Source organism: Opisthorchis viverrini (genome assembly GCF_000715545.1).
Source record: "Opisthorchis viverrini unplaced genomic scaffold opera_v5_416, whole genome shotgun sequence".
NCBI classification, from domain to species: domain Eukaryota; kingdom Metazoa; phylum Platyhelminthes; class Trematoda; order Opisthorchiida; family Opisthorchiidae; genus Opisthorchis; species Opisthorchis viverrini.
Window position 1 is genome coordinate 198821 of NW_008752078.1, and position 21975 is coordinate 220795.

General features: G+C 42.0%; 1 protein-coding gene across 1 annotated transcript; it reads left to right on the forward strand.

Moving 5' to 3' along the window:
* Window positions 1-8436: 8436 nt before the first annotated feature.
* Window positions 8437-21930, forward strand: T265_15285 (hypothetical protein; the record flags this gene model as incomplete). Its single annotated transcript, XM_009177396.1, is given in 6 exon segments — window positions 8437-8547; window positions 17220-17515; window positions 18452-18680; window positions 18688-18805; window positions 21078-21087; window positions 21801-21930. Coding segments are annotated over 6 exon segments (894 nt in total), but the record flags the coding sequence as incomplete, so codon positions are not given.
* Window positions 21931-21975: the final 45 nt, after the last annotated feature.

A 21975-nucleotide genomic window follows, 5' to 3' on the forward strand; every position in this document is an offset into this window, starting at 1 on the left:
GGTGATTGTCATGGTAAGTGAGCTGATCAAGAGTTGATTAATAACAATGGTTCGATGCATCACCAGTGAAATACGGCTGGTTGTACCGTGACTAGTATAATCAGTTGATTAAGGCTAACAATGGTTCGATGCATCACCAGTGAAGTACGGCTGGTTGTACCGTGACTAGTATAATAATCGCGTTAGCAATTCAGTCAAACGACACTCAATGACGAACTCAAGGAAGTAAGTCAATTAGCGGAACCAAAGCATCCCCCTTTGCATCGAGGAGGCTTGCATTTTCGAGGAAGGAACGGATTGGGAATAAACTTTCCTCTCAAGAAATTTAATACTTCATATTTCCCAAAACGTGTGACATACGCTATGATGTTTAGGTATGGGTATAAATCTACACAGATTTTTACGGATTCCTCTGCGATAGCATATCTTCCTCTCAAGAAATATAATACTTCATACTTCCCAAAACGTGTGACATACGCTATGATATTTAGGAATGGGTATAAATCTACACATATTTTTACGGATTCCTCTGCGATAGCATATTTAATAAAGTCAGTTGTTCTCAATCAATGACACAAACTTTCTACAAAATGAACCACACAAAGGGAAGTAACATCGTTTCGTAAGCAGTTCAATTTGTCGTGAAATTTGAAGGAACCTAATCAGAAAACCGGATCTCCTAAACTATTAAAAAACTAAAAAGCCGGTCCCGTTAGAAACATTTTGCTCTTTACCATGGCTGATTTAAAAGTTGTTTACAAATTACCCGCGTCTCCGGCACTCGTTCTCTCCCCCCCTCCCTGAAAAGGAGTAGAAAACAATGTTGTGTTCAGCAAAAAGCACATTTTCCGTAAAAAAAAACAAGTTTTAATTAGCACCTTCCACCGAAAAACAATGCAACTAGGAATTGTTCCGAAAAAAACAATCTTACTGCAGTACATTTCCAGGAGAAACTTCGGTTTGTGAAATAAATTCACCGAAGGCGAAGCAACTTGGTAATACTTATAGTTGAATGCAAGATTGTCACAACACGCAAAATTTTTGGCTGTTTTCGAACTATGTGGGACTGAGGAGCTCATTTTGCGACTTTTCGGTAGTGGGAATTATGAGACTAATTCAAAGTTCCAATCAATATTTTCTCCTCAAAATGAAGCCGTTTTATACCAAAAACCCGACGTGAAATGTACAGCTAGTTCATCCTTACCGGTAACAATAAGCTTCGCGCGTCTCAGAAACAGGAGTTTCGACCTAGTGACTGCCGAGCTAGTAGCTGAAGACTCAACGGTCTGTCCGTGACCCTTTAGAGAACAGTGCACTTATCTCGCACTTAGAGAAGATACACCATTCATCCTTCAGTTAGGCAGTTCACACCACGTGATCATATGCTGAAATCTTCGGGTGATGGAGCACTACATTCAAAATTCCCGCTAGCTGTGATTTGTTCAACAAATTAGAAGTATCTCAAAAGAAGGACTAGGTCACCCGATAACTGATCCTTCCTTCTCAGAAGTCGATAGCCGACGAACCAGTCACCATATGGTCAGGTGATATGAACTCTGTGACTGAAAGGGGAATGACTGCAACTTGTTCATACAGCCAATCAGCTGCTGGCTGTCGAAAGATTTAGGCCTCAACTACTAGCAGGGAGCCTGTGAGTTCTAGTGTCCTGGCATATTCTTGAGGCCGATGTTTTCGCAATAAGGATGAAACAGCTTTACAGTGTTACTAGACATTTTGGTAAAACCTGACTGCAAAAAAGATGATTTTTAAGCCTAAAACATCTGATTACTTATTAGAAATCTCCTCTGACATGCTGAATTTCTGTTGTTTTCCAAATAATATCCATCGATTTTTGTTGACTGAAACTAAATGACTTTGTTGTTCCATGAATGAAACTTCTGGCTGCCACATCACGTTTGCGATCAAACTCCGGTATCATGACATTAACAGTTTGGTTTGGATTCCCACCGGGTTAGTAGTATGTGTGTTTCAGCCGAAGGTTGAAACAACTACATCGCCAATTTTTTTAAACAAAATCACACTATGAATGCATTTTTGTACCCCTAAAGACTCTATGCGACTGCAGGAAATCCAATGATGACTCTTTCTTATTTGAGTATTAATGAGTGATTCGTGTTTTACATAATCTATTCCTATGAAATACAAACACTTCAAAATACACAGATCAAACGCTGTCAAATACACCAACCCTTTTTCATTAGCTGCTGAAATGCGCGTGTTCCTGAATCAGTCTCATCCAGATTGTCTAAGCCTATTACATCTTTCTAGTACTGTTTTCTGGACCACAGTCACTTGATGCCTTCTTATTACCGTGAACACCGGTCTGGATAGCCGCCTGATCGCCTGGGCGCTTGACCAAACCAGAAAAATTCAACAAGTGTTAGCCAGGTGCTCTATTGATCACTGTCGCGTGCATGTGGTGAAAAGTGATACTAAGTATACAAGTCATCTGTCAAGGGTGAGTAAACAACAACCAATGAAATCTGTCTCAAAGAAAAACGTTTATTCCATTGGCAGTTAGGTAGTCCCGTTGCGCTCGGAGCGGGATGCCCTAACCCCGTGTTGAAAAACAATCAAGGTGGACAGGCTGAAACACCTAGCATGCATCACATATCTGTAATCAGAACCCTTTGCATTTAGGTTTCCAATGTCACGGCCTAGGTATTTGGCTTGGTTTGGCCGTCAGCCTTACAAACATAGAAGCGTACAACTGTAGTACCCTGTTGATACCTGGCTGCCTTGCTAACTGAAGGAGGTAGGAGGACTGCGATGATATCAGGTTCCCTCTAGTCGTAGACAGGAACAGTCGAGATGCTCAGGTTGGGTTCAAACCTGGGAACCTACGGCACGTAAGCCAGTGCCTTAACCACTAAGCTATCTAGAGTTCATTACTAATCGAACAAGCTGTAATATAGAATTTGAAAATCTGCGATTGGTCCTTACAACTGACCACATGCAGGAGTAATCACAATCATTTCAAAGCAACCCCGTTTGGAATAAGCTTAATGAATCATTTTCCTTGATCTTGCCACGAAAGAAATACAAAAGACGAGTCCAAAAGGCTGCTTTTCTTAAGTGATACAATCAGACAAAAAGTATGATTCCGATGTTCCTTCAGACAAAAGTTTGTTCACCCAGGTATACACAAATATGACTCAGAGAATTTAGCGTTTTGCCGCCTATTCCCCATGTCTCGTATCATTTGTGGCTTCCTCCCCTAGTCTCAATACCAGAACACTGGTCGTTGCTGAGTTCACAACTCAGGTTGTTCACCAACCGCCAAGACAACAAACTAACCAGACTTGCTTGCAGACATGCATCTTCATCCCAAATGTCATTTTTACCTGAGGTGTGAGTACCGCTCAGTTTGATAGCGTGTACATATTCCAGTTACACGGTTGTTTTAATTGCTTTACAATATTTCGATACAACCTGAGTGACAGAAGGGAGTTGTTTTATTGTTAATAGTCAATAAAAAAATAAAAAAACTGCAGGTAAATCTGAAATGTCATTTATGTACATATATATACATGTATGTATACATATGTATATTTCTACATATATACAGGCATGTATATGAATCATATTGACTGAAAAATCCTTAGACGGAATCTTCCACATAACGGTAATCGCAACTTTTCAGATGTATTAGAGTCTTTATTGACCTCCTTTTTATTGCTCGCGCGTCAAGAATGATTACTGGAAAAATAACAGGCTATCCGCTCATTCTGGACACTAAATTCAAGGAATGAACATATACAGCCCGGGATAGGAATGTTTGTGTCAGGGAAACCATGCGATAAATAAAATGATGAGCTTTCTTGGATCAAACTATTCACGTTTCTCGAGAACAGTCAGACAAACCATTCCTCGGTTGGCTGCTCTTTGGCTCATCAGGTAGCTGTAGCTCCCGAGTTTTCACCAAACGTATGATCTATCTGAACCAAAATTGTACGGAATTCCTGAAATCTAGCCATCTAGGCACCAGTTTCGTGCTAATTGCGGGCCCAGCTGATCCGATGAATGTTGAGACTCGATCAGGACCTCGCAGTGGTGCAGGAGCTCAAAATATATGGACCTCATGATCACTAGACAGCCTCCGATGACTGGTGGAAGATAGTGAAGAGGGTAACTAAATGAAGCTTTACTATGCGTAAGAAACGTCTGAAGGCCACTCGAAACTGACATAAAACTGGAGGTTGTTGTTCCTTTCGTATAGAGATTAGGAAAGACTTCTTGTCAAGCATTTCCATTCACATCACTGTTGTCTGAAAATTCTCGCTTCTGATCTAGCATGGCTATTCCGGTGAGTTCACTCCGAACGGGGAAACACTGAACTCGAGTTTTGATCCGATTAAAGCTCGTCAACAGTGAATTTCTTTAGCCTTGTTGGAATTTGGACTCTGCACATATGCGATGCGAGACAACTCAGTTAGCATTTCACCAGCGCACACTGGACACACCGCAATTATCACGCCTAAATAGGCGATCGTGTTTGCTCTCAAACTAGAGCAAAACACTCACTCGGCACTTCCCCTCTTTTGTGTGGACCCGCAAGAATAATTGCGTCAAGTCAGGGGAAGAACTTTTTAAAAGAGAGTTAGTTGAACATTAATTCTACAAATCTCGAAACCACACGCATTGAATCAAGAAATCGCCCAGCAAGCTTCATGGGCGCTTGAGACGTCCTGATAGGTAGGTCAATCGATCGATACAATCAGGGCATTTACTGCGTCGTCGCTCGAGGCGTCGGGCAAACTAATTACATCGCGCAAGCGTCAACAAGTTCCCCAGTTCAGGCGTAATAATTCAGGTGCATCCAGCGGGCGCTGGTGGAGAAACGGTAACACGCTACCCTCGCGTTTCTGATGCTAGAAGTTCAAATCCTGCGAGTTCAAAGATGAGCGAAGCCCTAGTGCAGTCTTTTCTCCCTTTGGAGTAAAATAACTAGAATAATAGCACCAGGACAGAAGCAGAGCTGATCAGGCAAGAGTGATGTGATCGCGAATTTCACCGATCCCGCAAACATCTTTAAATTGTCTTGTAGATTATCCTTATATGATCGCCGATCTAACCCTTCAACGTCAGGTGACGCGTGCTTCTGATTTAATTTCTTCTGACACAACTTGTTATGTCATCCGTACGCTACCCGCACACACCTACATTTAGGGCAACCAAACACAGTCAGCACACACAGACTCGCGCACTCGAGCACGCGCGCAGGGAGCAAGGTGTCAACCAAACACACCAAGTCCACGGACAATTATGGGGTACGTGTAGCAGCCAAACTGCGGAGGAAACACGTTCCGGCTGTCCGGACTTCCACCAAGGGACTCACGCATACGATAAGTTCCCTTTTGACTTGCTCCACATTCTATATTGCCTTTATCTTATACATACTGCAAATCGCTTCTGTAAGCTACTGTCAACCACAGTAAAGACTTATTAGTGCACATACACCTTCTGAGTTGTGCTAAGGCTATCCTCACCTGCGTACTAACAAAGTAAGCATCCGGTTCACACATCCGAATGCGTGGTACGGTAGAAAACCATACTGTCTCTGTGATCAGAGAGTCATTAAAAAAACTGACATAGCGAGTATAAAACATACGTGGGAGCACAAATGCCCTATGGATTGCATGGCACAATAACTGTTCATTTGAAAAACCGAAAGTTGCAGGAACTTTGGAGAACAGCTCTAGGGACAAACAGTTCTAAGGATGAGATAGGAGGACACTTTAGGAACGCTTTGACGGGAATTCCAATATTGGGAACAGGAGGCTCAAAGTAATCCATTCAAATTCAAACATCCAGCGTCGCAGTACTCAGGGTCTCAAGCAAACAGATGTAAGCAAAGCGCACAATGAGGCAAACAGTGCTTATCTGGTCTTTGGTACCCAACTTAGCGCTGCGATATGCTTTCAAATAAGAAAGCGCTTTTTCGAGATAAGACAAGGAAGAGCGAAGTTATGTCATGCAATGTCTGATCGAAAGTCCTGAGTGGCGTGTCTGGGATTTTCACAGAGTGCAGGTCAAAAGCCATCTGTCATTGAAGAACCAGGGTAAAGTACTCCAATGGATGTTGATTGCCAAAAATTGTGCGTCCTCAAATCTAGTCGAATTCTCACACAACTACGATGGGAAAATTTGCTTGCTGATTCTATCAGAAATCGCGGATTTACTGGCCGCATACACTTGTCCGAAAATCGGTGTGGGTGGCCTTTCATCTGGGAATCTGACCTATATTCCGCCAGCTTCTTTGATGAGTCGCAATCTCTTGTTTGTTTACTCACAGCGGCACAGAGTGTACCGCCCCAAACCGGAAGATGTAATGAGAGGATATCATCATTCCCAACTTCAAATGAGGCCAAGGTGCATCGAAAACCGTCGCGTGTAACTACAAACAACCAACTACATGCGCAACATTCTCACCATCAAAACGCATGACATCCGAAAGTTTCAGTGATTAGGTTTCACAAAGCTACTTAAAGTTAGGAGAACTGATACACATATAGTGTTTTGGAAAAGCTTTTCCGCTAGCACATGTGCTCCGGTGTTCTCAGGATTCTCAATCACAATGAACCAATGCGAAAAAGGTGAAAATTTCACCTATCGAGTGCGCAGTCACAGGCCTAAAGAGAAGGATGTTATATTCAGTTGAATAAGAGCATTGTAGACAAGAGTTTCAGCTGAATTCAGCTGTCTTCGGTCGAAAAAAGCTAACTATGCGAGTGAGCCTACTTTGTCAAGTGCGTCCAAATTGGGTTCAAGTAGAACATAAGGTTGACTGGAGCTCGGAAACTATACTGAACTGGTTGGGCTGATCGTTAGTTGTCCAGATGTTTTTAGGCCATCACATCAGTAGTATTCTCCGATGTCTCGAAAAATTTGGGCGATGTAAGTGGCCTTGAAAAATACCATCTCAAACGATAGATTCAGTTGAATTCCTTTGGGTATCTTTTTAAAATCAAACTGAAGTTCAGATTCGTGTGTATTTTGTGAATGAAATATTTCCCTCCACAAGGTCGAATGCAGCTGACATGTCTCCTCTCAATATTTCCTACAAATCATAGAAGAACTGATGTAAATTCTACTAATAAATATCTGCCTGATCCCCATCACCTGTTCAATTACCAACTGAAGAAAAATAATTGCTTTTTTGTCATTAAATAAGGAAGCAAGAGGAGCACGGAGTACAAATGTGGAATACTTCAGCAAACAGCAAACAACCAAGCAATGTGAGAGCGGAACAAAATTAGTTTCCATGCAGATGCCAGATGCTGTTACTTACCGTTCACCAACCTAAGGTGATTAATATTCTGAATAGCTTAGTATCACGACTGAACGATTGACTAGTGTGGGTAACTCACTTTGTAACGAGCTAACTAAATTCCACTGAGTACAATTGTTATATCTGCTGATTCGCCAATCTTTGGTATCTGCTGCTGACATGCTCTATTGCCCAGTGCCTGAAAAAAGACTCACAGGAGGGAACACAACAGCTATATTCCGAACAAGTGAGCGCGAGAGCAAAAGTTAAAGGGGACATTCTGACATTGATCCAGGCTATCTGATAGGCGTTAGTGAACACCCGTCAACATCGATCGTGCCTCTATGAAATGCCTGAGCGCTGATCACATTCGGTCGTGCTTCTGTGGCGTGCATGAACACTCATCAGCTTTTACTGAATTGATTGAATGATTGACTGGCCTGAATGCTTGTCGGCTTTCCGGTTGAGATTTTGGTGGAGCAGTAGGTTCCGGGCTTTCTGAGGTTACTTTCAGGAGTTTGATCTTCCTGATAAAAATAGTGGCTCGCGTTCATTTTCAGCTTTGATAGATGGATCAGAACAATAGTCATTATGCATGCGATTCGGACTGTCCTGGTCACATCGTTACCACTTCTGGAGTTCCTGTGAAACATGATCCTTGGGGGTATCGCGTCCAGGGGAAAGTGCGCTGCTAAAAAAGGCTGACTGAATACGGATCGTAATTTATGGTTGACGTTCTCCGAGATTTTATCGCTTTTAAATTGCAGACAAATCCATATTTCCCTCTTCTTGGCCGCAGTGGCCAGATCGGGTTAAGGGACTGTTTTGCTATATGAATTCAGCAGACAATTTACGTTGCCGATCATTCACACGGATACTTCAAACCCGTGGTACAGCATTTCGACTAATCCTTGCTTGCGAGCCATCAGCGAAGCAAGTGAGCGCTGTAAATAGCCTTAGTATGGCCAGCAACTTATCCGAAATATTCAAAATGCGCTGATCCAGTCCTACTGCACATCGTGATAAACGGATAGTTCAAACCATTGCATCAGTGCCGTTATCTCACGAAGTAAACTACTCACATGATTGCTGAAAACTATTCGGCAGCCCACGCCGGTTTCACCCTTCTTGGGGTCATCAGGTAGGCGTATTCCCCGGGTTCCCGTCAACCGTATGTTCTACTTGAACCCGAATTGGACTGTTTTCGAGAAATACACTCATTTGCAAATCAATTTGGACCGGACTGTGCCTATCTGGTGAGCCAAAAGAAGGGCGAAATCGGTCGTGGGCCGTCGAAGAGTTTTCAGCAAACTTGTGAGTAGTTTCCTTTATGAAAGTAGTCTGTTCTTCTTTGTTAAATAGGTCAACCTTAGCTCTCAACCGGCGGTGAGTTTGTATCTGCGCTACGATGAAGCATGTCATTACTATATATAATTCCACAATTTGAAGATCCAGTGTCACGAAACTGCCACCACTGTTTTTTATCGCATCACTGTCTGAAACAGAGTCTGCTGTATTGAGATTTTCTCATAAGATGATCGGAATATCGTTTCACATGATTATTTTTCCAACAATACGTTTCCGTTTGATGCGTGTGAATCCTCAGATTGTCAAAAAACCAAATGTGCCCAGGGCAGTTTGCGAAAAAATGTAAAAAAAACGAAATGAACCGCATGATTATGTGAGATAAAATTACCATTTAAAAATTCTTGCAACCTTTGAATCGAGTGGTAGGTTTTACTTTGATTTTAGACAAATTTACTTAATCGTAGGCACAGTATTGCGCAACCGTTGAAGTCATAGCATTTTGGTGGTTTTCGTGAGTATGGCTAGGTTGGATTGAATGTGAACCGAGCATAACACGTTACGTTTGATCAGAGTCATGCAAGAGCTTAAGAAGAACAATGCCGTTGATTAATTCTACTGTTTAAAACGAGATTCGAACTAAACCTGTGATTGGTTGGGTGGCATACCTGTGAAACGAACCTCAGATGTTGCAATCTGATGGTTGGATAATTCATCAAACTTTGGATTAAGGACTTCCAACGATTTTATCGAGTGAGAACTCGTGTAAGTTATAAGTACTGGATTCATTATCTACAACACTTTCTTAAAAAACGTACATCCTTGACGGCCGAGGTGAACACGAGAGTGGAATGAATATCCACGTGGAGAACAAAGCCCTTTCCTAGTACTCTACTTGATTAGCCTGTTTCATCGCTTATTTCAGTCAGCGTGCTACGCGAGATTATTTAGGCTTTTAAATCACGGTCCTCAAAGCCTATCAAAGCCTGTATGCCGTGTGATTCGATCGAATGTCTTGACCTGTGTACCCTTTCTCATGAGGTCGCTTCATTGCACACTATCACTTTGCGTTCATAGCTGGTCCCAGCTACGATTCAAGACACCTGAGAATCAAGAAGAGTATGCAAGTAAGCAAAGCACCCGGTGCCCGGGCCAATGTAACTGATGGCAGTCAAACATCACTGGCAAGCATGTGACATTTTGAGGAGGGTGTAGGTATAGGGTGTGTACTACTGGTCAATCATGCAAGTAGCGTACAGCCAAGTGTAAAAGCGCAATCCCTTTATTTGATGGAGGGTAAGTAAGAAAATTAAGAAACCACTTTGCAGCACAAATTCATTATAGCTTATTTTTAAGCATCGTTTATGAAGGTTCAAGGCGATGCTCGGACATGTTCAAGTTTTGAAATCTGGGCTAAGTGAGCTGAAAGATATTGACTCCGCTCATGATATGCTGTGAACAATTGCTTCGGAAGGACAATCTTGGTAAGGTAAAGTTTGGGCCAATAAATTTTGCTTGGAGTATCAAATTAATGCCTAGTGTGGTCACATGGGATGACCAAACGGCAGATGCGAGTTGCTAGTGAGTGCTTGACAGAGGTATCGGTGCCCTGCAATTCTCCCTCTAAATTGTGCGGTAGTGATAGGACTAAACAGGGTCGGTAGCTACGATCACACTGACTAGGCACTTACATAATTGTTACCTATTCATGAGAACTACCTGTAGGGCAGTTACAAGAGTGAAGGGTGGGCATCCAAAAGTAACCTCGCGTATGCAAAACACTCAAATTTCAGGTAAGCATGCTTAGGTGTTTGGAAATTTCTAAAGCGGGACTTTTGGTTAGATAAGAACGAATAAATCTACAAATGCAGGGAATCTGGAACAATGTGTACCACTGTTCCAAACAGCAGAACCTGATATTTTGGAAAAACAAAATAGCCTTGATTTAGTGATTGCCAAGAGCATTAATGGCCTACTAATGAAGGCTTGTGATATGTTCTTGAATCATTGGAGAGTGTCATTCCGTTCAGACATTAGGTGAATTAGCGTCTCAGAATTTTTCATTTCAGCAGAGAAGAGTTTTTTTTTTAAAATTGCTCTCTGATTTTGATTAGCGATTAGGTGTTGTGCTCAGCCTATCCGTGTGCATTTGTTAGGCACCCAAGGTCGGGTCAATAGCATTCTGATTTGCTGTCAACCCTCTGTATAATTATTAGCGTTAGAATACGGGGAAAATTCATTGAGTTCCGGAACCGGCTGCCCAAAGGTTACCATAGTCTAAAATATCTGAGGACGTGCTCTAATAGGCCATATATATCACTTAGCCCTTAAGAATCAAGCATACCCTGGTAGGTACTTGTCTTTTGTTCAGGACTTCTAGGTCAGCTCTACTCAACATTGGAAGTGTCCCTTTCGTGCGAAGGCCTGTTATCCCATACTGCACATGTAAAGTTTAGCACAGTGATCCTGAATACACAACAGGTTTGACTTGTGTCCGGTAGTAGTTAGATTGCAGGCTAGTCTGACGGCCTATGTATTTTACTTTCTAGAAAATAGAATGAATTGGGGTCCTTAATCGATCGATCCTTTTGAATAGGTCTAACAAATTCGTTGACAGCGACTTCTAGGCTTATATAAAATGCCAACGCTTTTCTCTTGAAGCCCTCTGAGAGGAGAGATCATCACATATACACCATGCTTTCTTTCGTTCTAAGTTGGTATCAGCAGCAAACCAGTACATAGGATGAGACGGGATTAAATTTAGACGTAACATACCGTTTTTCTGTTGGTTCTGTAGTCACGGCAAACATTTCAAGAATATGTGACTTGTGAAACACTAGGTTTCCTTAGGTTTGGTTGGGAAGCCACCTATGATAAAACTCCACCAGACCTGTGAAGTAAAGTATCTCTCCCCAACTCAATTCTGTCAGTCTCACAGCCGAAGTGACCACACATACCGTGTTGAACTTTTGTCTCAACTAGCTGGAACTTGCTGTTTATCAAGCTATAAAGAAAGGATGTGGGGATGAAACTATGAGATCTAAATAAATAAATAAATAAATAAATAAATAAATAAATAAATAAACAAATAAATAAATACAGTTAACTCATGGTCTCTACAGCCACACCGATTATCATTAAGACCTTAATATCAGTGGTTTATTTCTTGTGATATATGCAAAAATGAGACACACGAAATGAGTGAAAATTAGGAACAAAAGAATCCATCGGGTCCCACTCAGGTATTTGTGTACATGAGTGCCCAGTTAACTCTTGGTCTCTACAGCCACACCGATTATCATTAAGACCTTAATATCAGTGGTTTATTTCTTGTGATATATGCAAAAATGAGACACACGAAATGAGTGAAAATTAGGAACAAAAGAATCCATCGGGTCCCACTCAGGTATTTGTGTACATGAGTGCCTGAACACTTTTGCCATGCTTCTGGTGATGTTTGGTCTTGTGGTCCATTAGCGTGGTCTTGAACGTTTGGCCAATTAGGCAGGAAAGCCTTGACTAGTCTTGTCTGTTTTCCAAGCCTTGGAGTCTTGGCTTGATAGAAATCGATTCAGCTTTTTGCAGGACACGTGAGTATACATTTGGACGGGTGGTGAGCAGCTCAAGAGAGCATTCACATCCACCCTATGGCTTGTGTTGATTAGGAGGGGAAAATAAATGGGCTACTAAGTGATCCCATGCTATTACCAGACAAGTGTGTAGTTTGATGCTAACCGATGGGGGGATGCACCCTGACGGATCGAAACATCAGCGTGGACGGCGTAGTAGGCGCACCCGAAGAAAGGAAACAACCATGATATGCTCAACACTGTTTGCTTGTTCTTGCTATTAGCAGAAGTATTGAACGACTTTTGAAGAAAATATCACATACACAAAGTGAAAGGTAGCTCACATGAGACCCTTAAGACCATTTGTTAAAATCCCAGTTGCAGTTGGTCTTCGACCTAAGGGGACCAAGGATTTTCTTGGAAAAACTTCTTGAGGTAATCGTTGCCTCGATCCATGCAACGCAAGAGATCAGGTGTTCCCCACAAACATGGGGCTGAGAATCCATCTCTATGATTTGACGCTAGGCATCTAACGAGGACTGGTTTCTGTCTCAAATGAATAAAACTGACGGAGCTGTTGTATTGTCAAGTTGATGACATCTTACAAACATTGCCAATCTGACAAGTGGTTTGGAAGATCATCGATAATCACCGATTATTTTTTCCTAGTGGTTGTACACTTTATCAAACAGTGAGAACTCGTGAAGTGTTCATTCAATTTTTGGTTTAGTTATACGGAAAATATCATCTACCTACTGGCAGTAATGGCCTATGTCAGCGCTGAGATACCGTCGTTGGAAGATGTATCGTCCAGTACCCTGTCATTTGAAATTCCCCACGTTTCTTCTGTCCCCATTGGTAACTCCCGCTCCACTTTTGTGTTTGGTGCGTGTGTATGAACTGGCGTTTGTTTGTCCCCACCACTTCACTTATTTATCCTTGAGGTCATCTAGCCAATTCGTGGCTGACCTCATGCCTCTGTGACCGTCTCACGTGGAAGTCCGTTTGCTCATTTGGTTTGTACTTTTGGAGCCCAAGTGGACCAATTGCTGTGGACGAGTATCTACTGTTGATGTTTGTATATTTTGTGAATTTGTACCGAATGGAAACTCAGCTTCGACTTTGTCTTGCCATCCCAGAGATTCTGGTATCACGCGTCACTCGGAGATACCGTTTGGGTATAACTCTGGCATTCAAAAAACCTCAAAAAACACAAGTTAACGCGGGGCCAAGTTTCATCTCTTCGAAACAGAGCTTAGAGTTAGTCCTCCAGCGCCAAAACCTCAAGGGACACGACTCGATCTCTTTTCCAATATGCCTCCAGATAATGGTGACCTCGAAACGCGTCTCGAATAAAACCTGAAAGCTAGTGTCACTATTTCATCACGACATTCTGGTTTGACTTTGAAAGGTGGCATAGGTTTACAGAGGCAAAACCGTTCAAAACAGGAGTTTCATTCTCCACCGCCGTTGATCAGAGCTGAGTAGTATAAAACGAACAGCGCTCTGATGATTACTGATTTCTCCTAAAAAATTTATTCAAACTTTGGCACAGTGTCCCTGTGACAGCAAATATCATGCGCCAGTTCATAAAACGGATTGAAGTAACGGACGACCTCGAATAAACTGGTACAGTTTCTGCGAAACAGTGAACCACGATGTTGCTTCATTTGACCGGATTCACATTCTACTGGATCCAAAGGGTTTCCATTGTTTAGTTTGTTCACAAGTCGCATTTTAGGCTTTTTTAGTGACACATCATTTCGCTCGTTGTCTTGATGGACTCTCATGGTTGGATTCGTTCTCGTTTCTCAACTCAAATATCGCAATTGTTGGGGTTTGCCCCGGATTTCGATGATTCACGTTTAGACTGTTTTGCAAGTGAGTGTATTTCACCGATTTCGCGCAATTAGGGTTCAGGCAGAACATCAACTCGGGGAAAACTCGGTGACTGAGCTTATTTGATGAGCTCAAAAAAGGGCGAAACCAGTCGTCGGCTGCAGAAGAATCGTCAGAAACCTTATTAGTAGTGTATTACGTCTATATATAATACATATGTTTCAAAAGCTTGTACGTGATCCTTTTCACTACTATGTTGTAACAACGCTTTCTCAGCTCCATTTTCGCGGTTTTGTGTGCCACGAAACGTGAGCTATATGAGTGTGGAACAAAGTTCTGTCTCTCTAGTCCTGCATTCCCCACTCAATATGCCAACCGAGATCATCTCCTCTATGACGGTATTTGAATCAATTCATTCGCAATAAAACAGACTTACAGTTTATAGACCAAAAAATCGCGCGTAATCCTGAAAACCTGCTAGAAACTCAATTAACGGGGAATTATTCCCTTCCCAAGTAGTCACGAATCCTGAAATATTCTGAAATTTTTGCAAAAAAAACTATCATCTATCTCCTCAGGACGCACATGTATATACTAATCATCAAAACTGCCTTGACCGTGAACATGATAGCAGGATTCCCCGGAGATTTGAGTATATATGTTTTTTGAATTTGATTTATTTAATAAATCTAGTCAAGTTGTAACATCCTGTGGTCAACCACTCCATCCAGCTTCTTAGGAGTTTCCGTCTCGTGTCACTAGCTGGTTTGTTTCATTAGGAGTTGGTCATAGCGTCGAACCAAACAGGTACTAGGCAGAGCGAAATGCATCAGTCAGCATTTCCGAGCCCTCAAAACAAACTGTTTAGGTTTCGATGCCGCAGTTATGCCAGTGATCTGGAAGATAAGCCTTAGACGTGCCAACAAACGTTTATTGCCTTAAATGTGGATTTTTCCAAGTCTACCTTTTATTCTCGACTAAGTCTCGGAACCTTGTCCAGCAATCGACTTTTCCTATGTGGCGAATAATTTGCTGGTGCACACATTCCTAATTTTTGAGGATGAGATATTCGATTGTGCAATCAGAAAACGCACCACAGCCTAGGTAAAACACTCGGTCATGACACAAAATGGGCTTAATTTGACGTTAACCGCCAAAGGTAGTTTAAAAGTAAAAGCGAGCTGGCATGAGCTGGACAAAGGAAACCTTCAGCGGAGTGATCTGATAGAATAATCACCACTCATATTTTCAGATCCGAACTCAACTTCGACAGCGTTTTGTTCCAAAACGTGCCTATTTCACGTTCCCTTAGGAGTGCCCGGCCCCAAAAGATCGGTTCGATAGCGTCACATGAGAGACTGCCCTTTTTGTGAGAAATCCACCTAACCAACGAGACTTGGAAACATTGATCACACAAACCTGGAGTCAGTGACACAAACATGATATCCTTTCTTGTCAGACATCTCATACAAGAAGTTGCTTATTAGGGAGACTGGTTTTATTATCCGTAGAAAGAGAATTTTCTGATCAAGCAATCATTCTGTACGCTCAATCAATCCAGAAAGTAGAGAAGCAACATACAGTTTTTATCACTATTTCAAAGAAACTCATGAGAACACAAGTTTACACGGGACCAAGTTTCATCCTTTCTCTAGCGCCAAGACTCCGAAGAACACGACTAGAACTCTTTTCCAATATGCCTCCAGATAATGACGACCTCGAAACACGGCCTCGAACAAAACCTGAAAGCTGGTGTCATTACTTCATCAAACTAAGCTGGAATCAGTGACACAAACATGAGATCCTTTCTTGTCAGGCATCTAAAACAAGGAGCTGCTAATTAGGGAGACTGGTTTTTATCATCCTGTACGCACAATCAATTCGGAAAGCGAAGAAGCACCGTATAGATTTTGACCCCTATTCCTAGTTGTAAGAAGTGCGCTTCGGACGATCCTTTAGATAGCCTTGGATTTACTGCCTCAGCCTATTAGTTGACGAGTAAACCGTCCTGGTATGAGTGGCCGATCAGCAACAAGGCTAACTCCAATGCGGACATGATATAAGGACATCCGGACTTTCAAAATGGGGTCATTAAAAAGGAGGGCGCATATTAACTAACTGTTCGGATGACTTTTTAAGAAAAAGCTTTACTTGTCATGTAAATTACTTCTATTTTTGAGTTAATTATTAATAATCTTGGTGTTGTTTCCTTCATCATAGCTGCCTGCTCTTCAGAGACCACTAGATTATTTCACTAGGATGAAATGTAATGTGCGCTGCAACTGGTCTTCACCCAGGACAGCATACAGTTTTTGATATCTTTTGCAGCACTTGCTTTTATGGCCACAATGGGTTAAGGGTATTTACAAAAGATGGCTTATTTAATGAAGATTTTGTCCCGCCGTTGAAAGCGATCTATGCTGAAAAGACGATTTCATCTGCATTATGCATCTCGCAAAACGCAGGGTTTCAAACCCTCGAAATTTCAGCCACTGGGTGAACGCAATCCTCAATACGTGACCACGTGGTGTGCCTTCCTTGATTGAAGGATGAGTGGCACTGTGTCTAGGTGAGAGCTTATCAGTCGCTCGTGGCCAAACAGTTAGGTTTACTAACACTGGCCGGAAGTTCACGGGTTAGAAATTGTCTGAGTTTCGTAAAATTCACATTGCTGATGATTCCTAAGAGGGATGAGACAGCTGTACGGTGTTTTTTAAAAAACCTCGTTCGGGAGATTTGTGAATATTCTTCACTTTCATGGATGGGGGCTCAAAATTTTAAGTTGACGAGCGAATCTACTTAGACAATAAGAATAGCCCAAACCCATTCTGAATCAACTACATGCGCGTAGTAAATCAGTCCGGGTCTGCTGCGCAGCTGAGCTTTTGCGATGGGAGAAAGACCCTGCCGAACCGTTTCTTCATGGGATCATATGTTAGGTCCAACCCAGTCAGCAATGGTTCGCTTTCATCCATGAGCTTATGATCGTTGAGAAATCCCCCTACCACCGTCACAGGTTTAAGATTTAAAATCCCCAGAAAGCGTTGTCTTGGTTTGTTTTTTTTTAAAATCCCTCTAACACCGTCACAGGTTTAAGATTTAAAATCCACAGAAAGCGTTGTCTTGGTTGCTTTTAATCAACGAAACAGTACGCAGAAACTGATGTTCAGTCAAAGTCTAATAGAGTAAGCAGCAAGACATGTGCCAAAAACTAGTGTGAAATCTTCGAGAAATACACTCATTTGCAAATCGATTTGATTTTCACGAGAGACTCAACTGAAACTCTCGTATATAATAATCTACAGCCGAAAGTGCTGCACACAGGCCGTCTCATGTTTCACTTGGCGCGATATTCGAGATATCGCAGTATATTTTCCCAAAGGAATCTACTCATAAGGTTGCTGAAAACTCTTCGACAGCCCACCCCCTCCTGGAGCTCATCAGGGAGGCGCAGTCCTCGAGTTTCCGTTATGTTCTACTTGACGTTTTATTTTTTACGAGCTATGGTCCGGTATTTTGACACTGTCACAAGCTGGAGTGGCAAACTGCTACTAGCAAGATCCTGGAAACTGATTTTCCTGGTCAGTGTTTATGCCACAAGAGACCAGACGTTTAGTTAGATTCCGTACAAGAGGCAAAACGACATGTGTACAGAGAAAGATTCTTTCGGTATTGCCAACCGAAAGAATGTTACGAAAAGTGATCGCGTTCAATGACAGTGTAACAGTCTGAAAGTTCCAAGGGATTGCGGTAATAAAAAAACTAAAGTAAAATGTGAAATTCAGTTTCAAAGAGCGGGAACTGTGTTGTTACCAAAGACAGTGCATAAAAAAATCGGCTAAAAGCAAATATTAAGACGCTCCCAAGGATTCAACTCCAAGTGTTTGGACACATTGGGCACTGTCTTCAACAAAGCGGAGTGTAGTTGGCGGATCGTGGAATTTAGACCACTTCTATCATGCAAAATTTTCCCGTGATTCTGAAACTTTGGATCACGTGCTTCACTGTTTTTCCTAATGCTAAAGAAACTTGAATTGAGTATAATTAGCCCTTTGTACCAGTGTCAGTCAATTAATAACCCTTTCAGTGTATTACTCGGAGCGCAGTTCGCCTTGAGGAGTAGTTTGTTTTCTTGTGTTAATCACGGGAAAGAGCCGGAAAATAAGAAGGACCAGTAATGGGTGGTCACCGTATGTGATTGACTGAACTATTGTGTTCGCTCGTAGCTATTGTTGTGTAGCCAAACGTTCATTCCCATTACCAATGACCCCGTTTATTTCAAACGAATGAATTGGTAGACTAACACAGCGCACGTATTTAGGCTTGCTCAAAAGTGAATCATCAATTCAAGGGTAGTAGGTACTATGAATAAAATAACTATCCCGCAAAACCCCAAAACAGCAATCAAAAAGTTGTCCAGTGTGCGTCACGCTACCTGACTGGGAAGTCCTGATTGGCGGGTCAGTCGATCGTCACAACCAGGACAGTTACTGGGTCGTCGTTCGATGTGTCGGGCACACCAATCACATCGCTCAAGTGTGAACGCGTTTGCCTGTTCAGAAGTGACATTTCAGATGCGTCCAACGTGCGTTAGTGGAGTAGTGGTTACACGCTCGCACCGCATGTCAGATGTCCGGGGTTCAAATCCTGGCACGGGGATTGGATACGCACTGCTAGTAAGAGCGTAACCTGAGTCAAGTGCTTCCCCTTGGTGTGGATGGACTCACCGGAATAATTACGCCAGAACATGAACACGGCCGTTCACGCGAGAGTGGTGTGACTATGAACCGCAAAACTACTTGTAATTACTTTAAATAAAATCTCTGGAAGTAAGATAACATTATTCTTCAGTGTTTCAGATGTTGAAAATGTTTTAGATGCTGTTGAAGCCCTTGTATTCTACTGACTGGCCTCAATGTAGGACTCAGAGAGCTGCACGGTGCCATATTGTTGAAGATGGCGTATTCCTGAAGGATATCACGTCAGTCGGATACCTGCGCAAAATGGACGAAGTTTCACTTTGTCCAACTACGTTTCAATGCTCTCACGCTGACCATTAGTTAAATGATCGAAGACGGGTTATCGATAAGCAACTTTCAAGAGATGTGTTTTCCCACACATCTGAGTTGTCTGTACCAAACACGTCATCAATCATTTAGAAAGGTCTTGACTAAGTAATCAATATACTAATATTCAGTACAAATCCATCCTCCTTACTCGAAAAACGGGTCCGTGTTCTTGAAAAAAAAAACAACTAGTCAAGTGGTCCACTTTGAACAGAATCACAGCAGGCTAGCTGGAAGTGTTCAGTTTAGGCTGCATACAGCAAGTATGTGAACTCAAGCAAACCGAACTGACTAGGGTTTCCAACTACCACCAAATGTCATAATTAACTAGGAAGACTCCTATGAACCGGGAAATAATTTTGTCCCCTACTTTTGATCCTCATAGTTCCGTGGAAATCTCTTAATCGCGCCAAACTTTTTCAAACCTGCATGCCTACCCGCCCCATTCAGTCCATAGGCTCCTGTATGGAAGGATATAAAAACGTCAATGTGCCACATGACGCCATGGAGACAATAGCCCACAGAGACTGATAGCTGAATCGTCCACCTGGTAACCGTTGTCTATTTCAGGAAATGTACCTTTTATCGCAAAATATTCGTTTCAGCCTAGAATGCTGTTGGATAGAATTCCTATCGCATTTTCAACCACTGCTCCATGAGAGATTTTCCAGTCGTCTGGAACAGCAATATCCTTCTCCAGATTTGGGCACATGTTAAAATTTGCGCCGTTACATGCTGTGTCCACATAAACTGGGCTGAGTAAATTTGAAAACCTCATCTTTTTTTCAGCAGATCTGGCATTCAACGTAAGAAGAATGTATCAAACGGTTTCATTACATGCATACCAAGGGAGTGAACTTTGCAAGCGGAATAGGAAATGCATTTGGGCTGCTAAGCATTGTGTTTCTCCTATCTCTCGCATTACAGCCGATAGAAGGCGTATGTTGCAATATCCGTTATTTTTCTTGCTTCAGTCGTAGATGTTACATGGGCGATTTGTAGTAACACAGAAATGAAACAATTCTGAACAACCATCGATTGTTCGCAACCTGATTTGGCCACCTTGACACTGTTCCCGACCAGAATTTATAAAGTACACACTTGCTTGCGAATAGAGAGCAAAAATATTATCTTTCTAACGTACTACTCATAAGGTTGCTGAAAATCCGTCGACAGTTCACAACCGGTTTCGCCCTTTTTTTTGCAAATGAGTGTATATTAGCAAAAAATATTCTTTGGCATAACCTTGAACTGCGTTCAGTCTAGTCCATGGCACCTCGGATCCTTTTTGGTGGAAACGCTATGCCTACGCAGGACTGTAGGCTATGAGGTATTTCTCGCAAAGTCAACCACAGATTGCTTTGCGGTAGTTTTCCTCGACAAGAAATCAACTTAGAGTTGATAAACATTTCTCAGCAATTCATTGCCCGTTTTTTTGTTATTTTCGGAGCCCGTTAGGTAAAAGTATTTTTAAACTCTGTGGAAATCTTAGTTCACCCCAAAACAGCAAGTGAAACGTAGGTTAAACGCTTATGTGCAAATCACTATGCCGTTTGGGGGACAGACTCAAATACATTTTCATCATTTACAATAATCATACTCGCCTTATATTTTTACTGAATGGCTGAACACACTGCGACAGTGCTTCCAAATTGGATGAAATTTTTGGCGACAGCTAACTGTCGTTTTCGTTGCTTTTGGGTTCATCTGGTTGAAACTCTGCCTCAAAGTCGATTAAATCCTGACACTAGGTCGTAAACTGAAAAATTGTCATGTGGAGATATCTGGCCATCGGCTCACTAAACAAAGACGAACGTCACACATTACTCTTGGTTGAAAGAATTGCCCGAGCGGAAAATATGTTTAGGTTTCTTCTTGTCATCATTTCAACTAGAAAGTGGATTTTTTAAAATCAAACACAGTTGAGAATCTTGATTAAATTTGCCGAGCGCATTTGTTGGCATGTGACTGCGTCACAAATATTTAATCGGTATTCGTAAATTTCAGTACAAGTACGGTGAGTCGTAGGCGAGCCTTGACAACATCTCAAAACCTGAGATGGTGTGATCGAAAGGAAAGTATGAAACGCTCCAAGAGAGTTTGCTCGGAAAACAGTTTACTCCTTTTGAAACTTCATGAAAGTAGTATTCTTCGGCCTCAATACACCGTAAATTTCCTCAGACTACTTATTTCGAAACAAGGTAAAACCATTCCATTTCCTGTAGTGTTCTTTCTTCTGGCTAGTCATGCCCAAGAGTATGCATCTAGCCAAATACTTTAAGTTTTCTAAAACGCCCTTTTCTCTCCTTGAATTTGCTTTCTTTGCCATGCTTTTTGGATGATTTTTCTTAAATCTTAAATATATCTTTTTGAGAATTTAACCTCCTTGACGTAAATTGATTCGACCCGGCTTTCTAGCAATCCTACAGTCTTGGGAGCGAAATATAATAAGGCCGCAGCATGCTTTTCATAGAGGTTATCACGCTCAAGCTTGCTGAAAAATCTTCGACAGCTCGTGACCGGTTTTGCCATCAGGTAGGCACAGTCCCCCTGTTTCCGCAAAACATTATTTACTAACCACGCCGATAGTGAGATAATGGCTCTCTGTTTCACTGAATAAAGGATGCACGAAAGAGTAATCCGCTTTCTCTATAAAGGAAACTACTCACAAGTTGGCTGAAAACTGTTCGACAGCCCACGACCGGTTTTGCCGTTCTTGAGACTCATCAGGTGGGCGCGGTCCTCGAGTTTCCGTCAACCTTATGTTCTACTTGAACCCAAATTGAGCAAATACACTCATTTGCAAATCAATTTGGTTTTAACCGGAGAATTTTTCTTGTTTATGATGTTCCTGAACTGAATGTGCTGCACACAGGCCGCCTCATATTTCATTCAGTACAATATA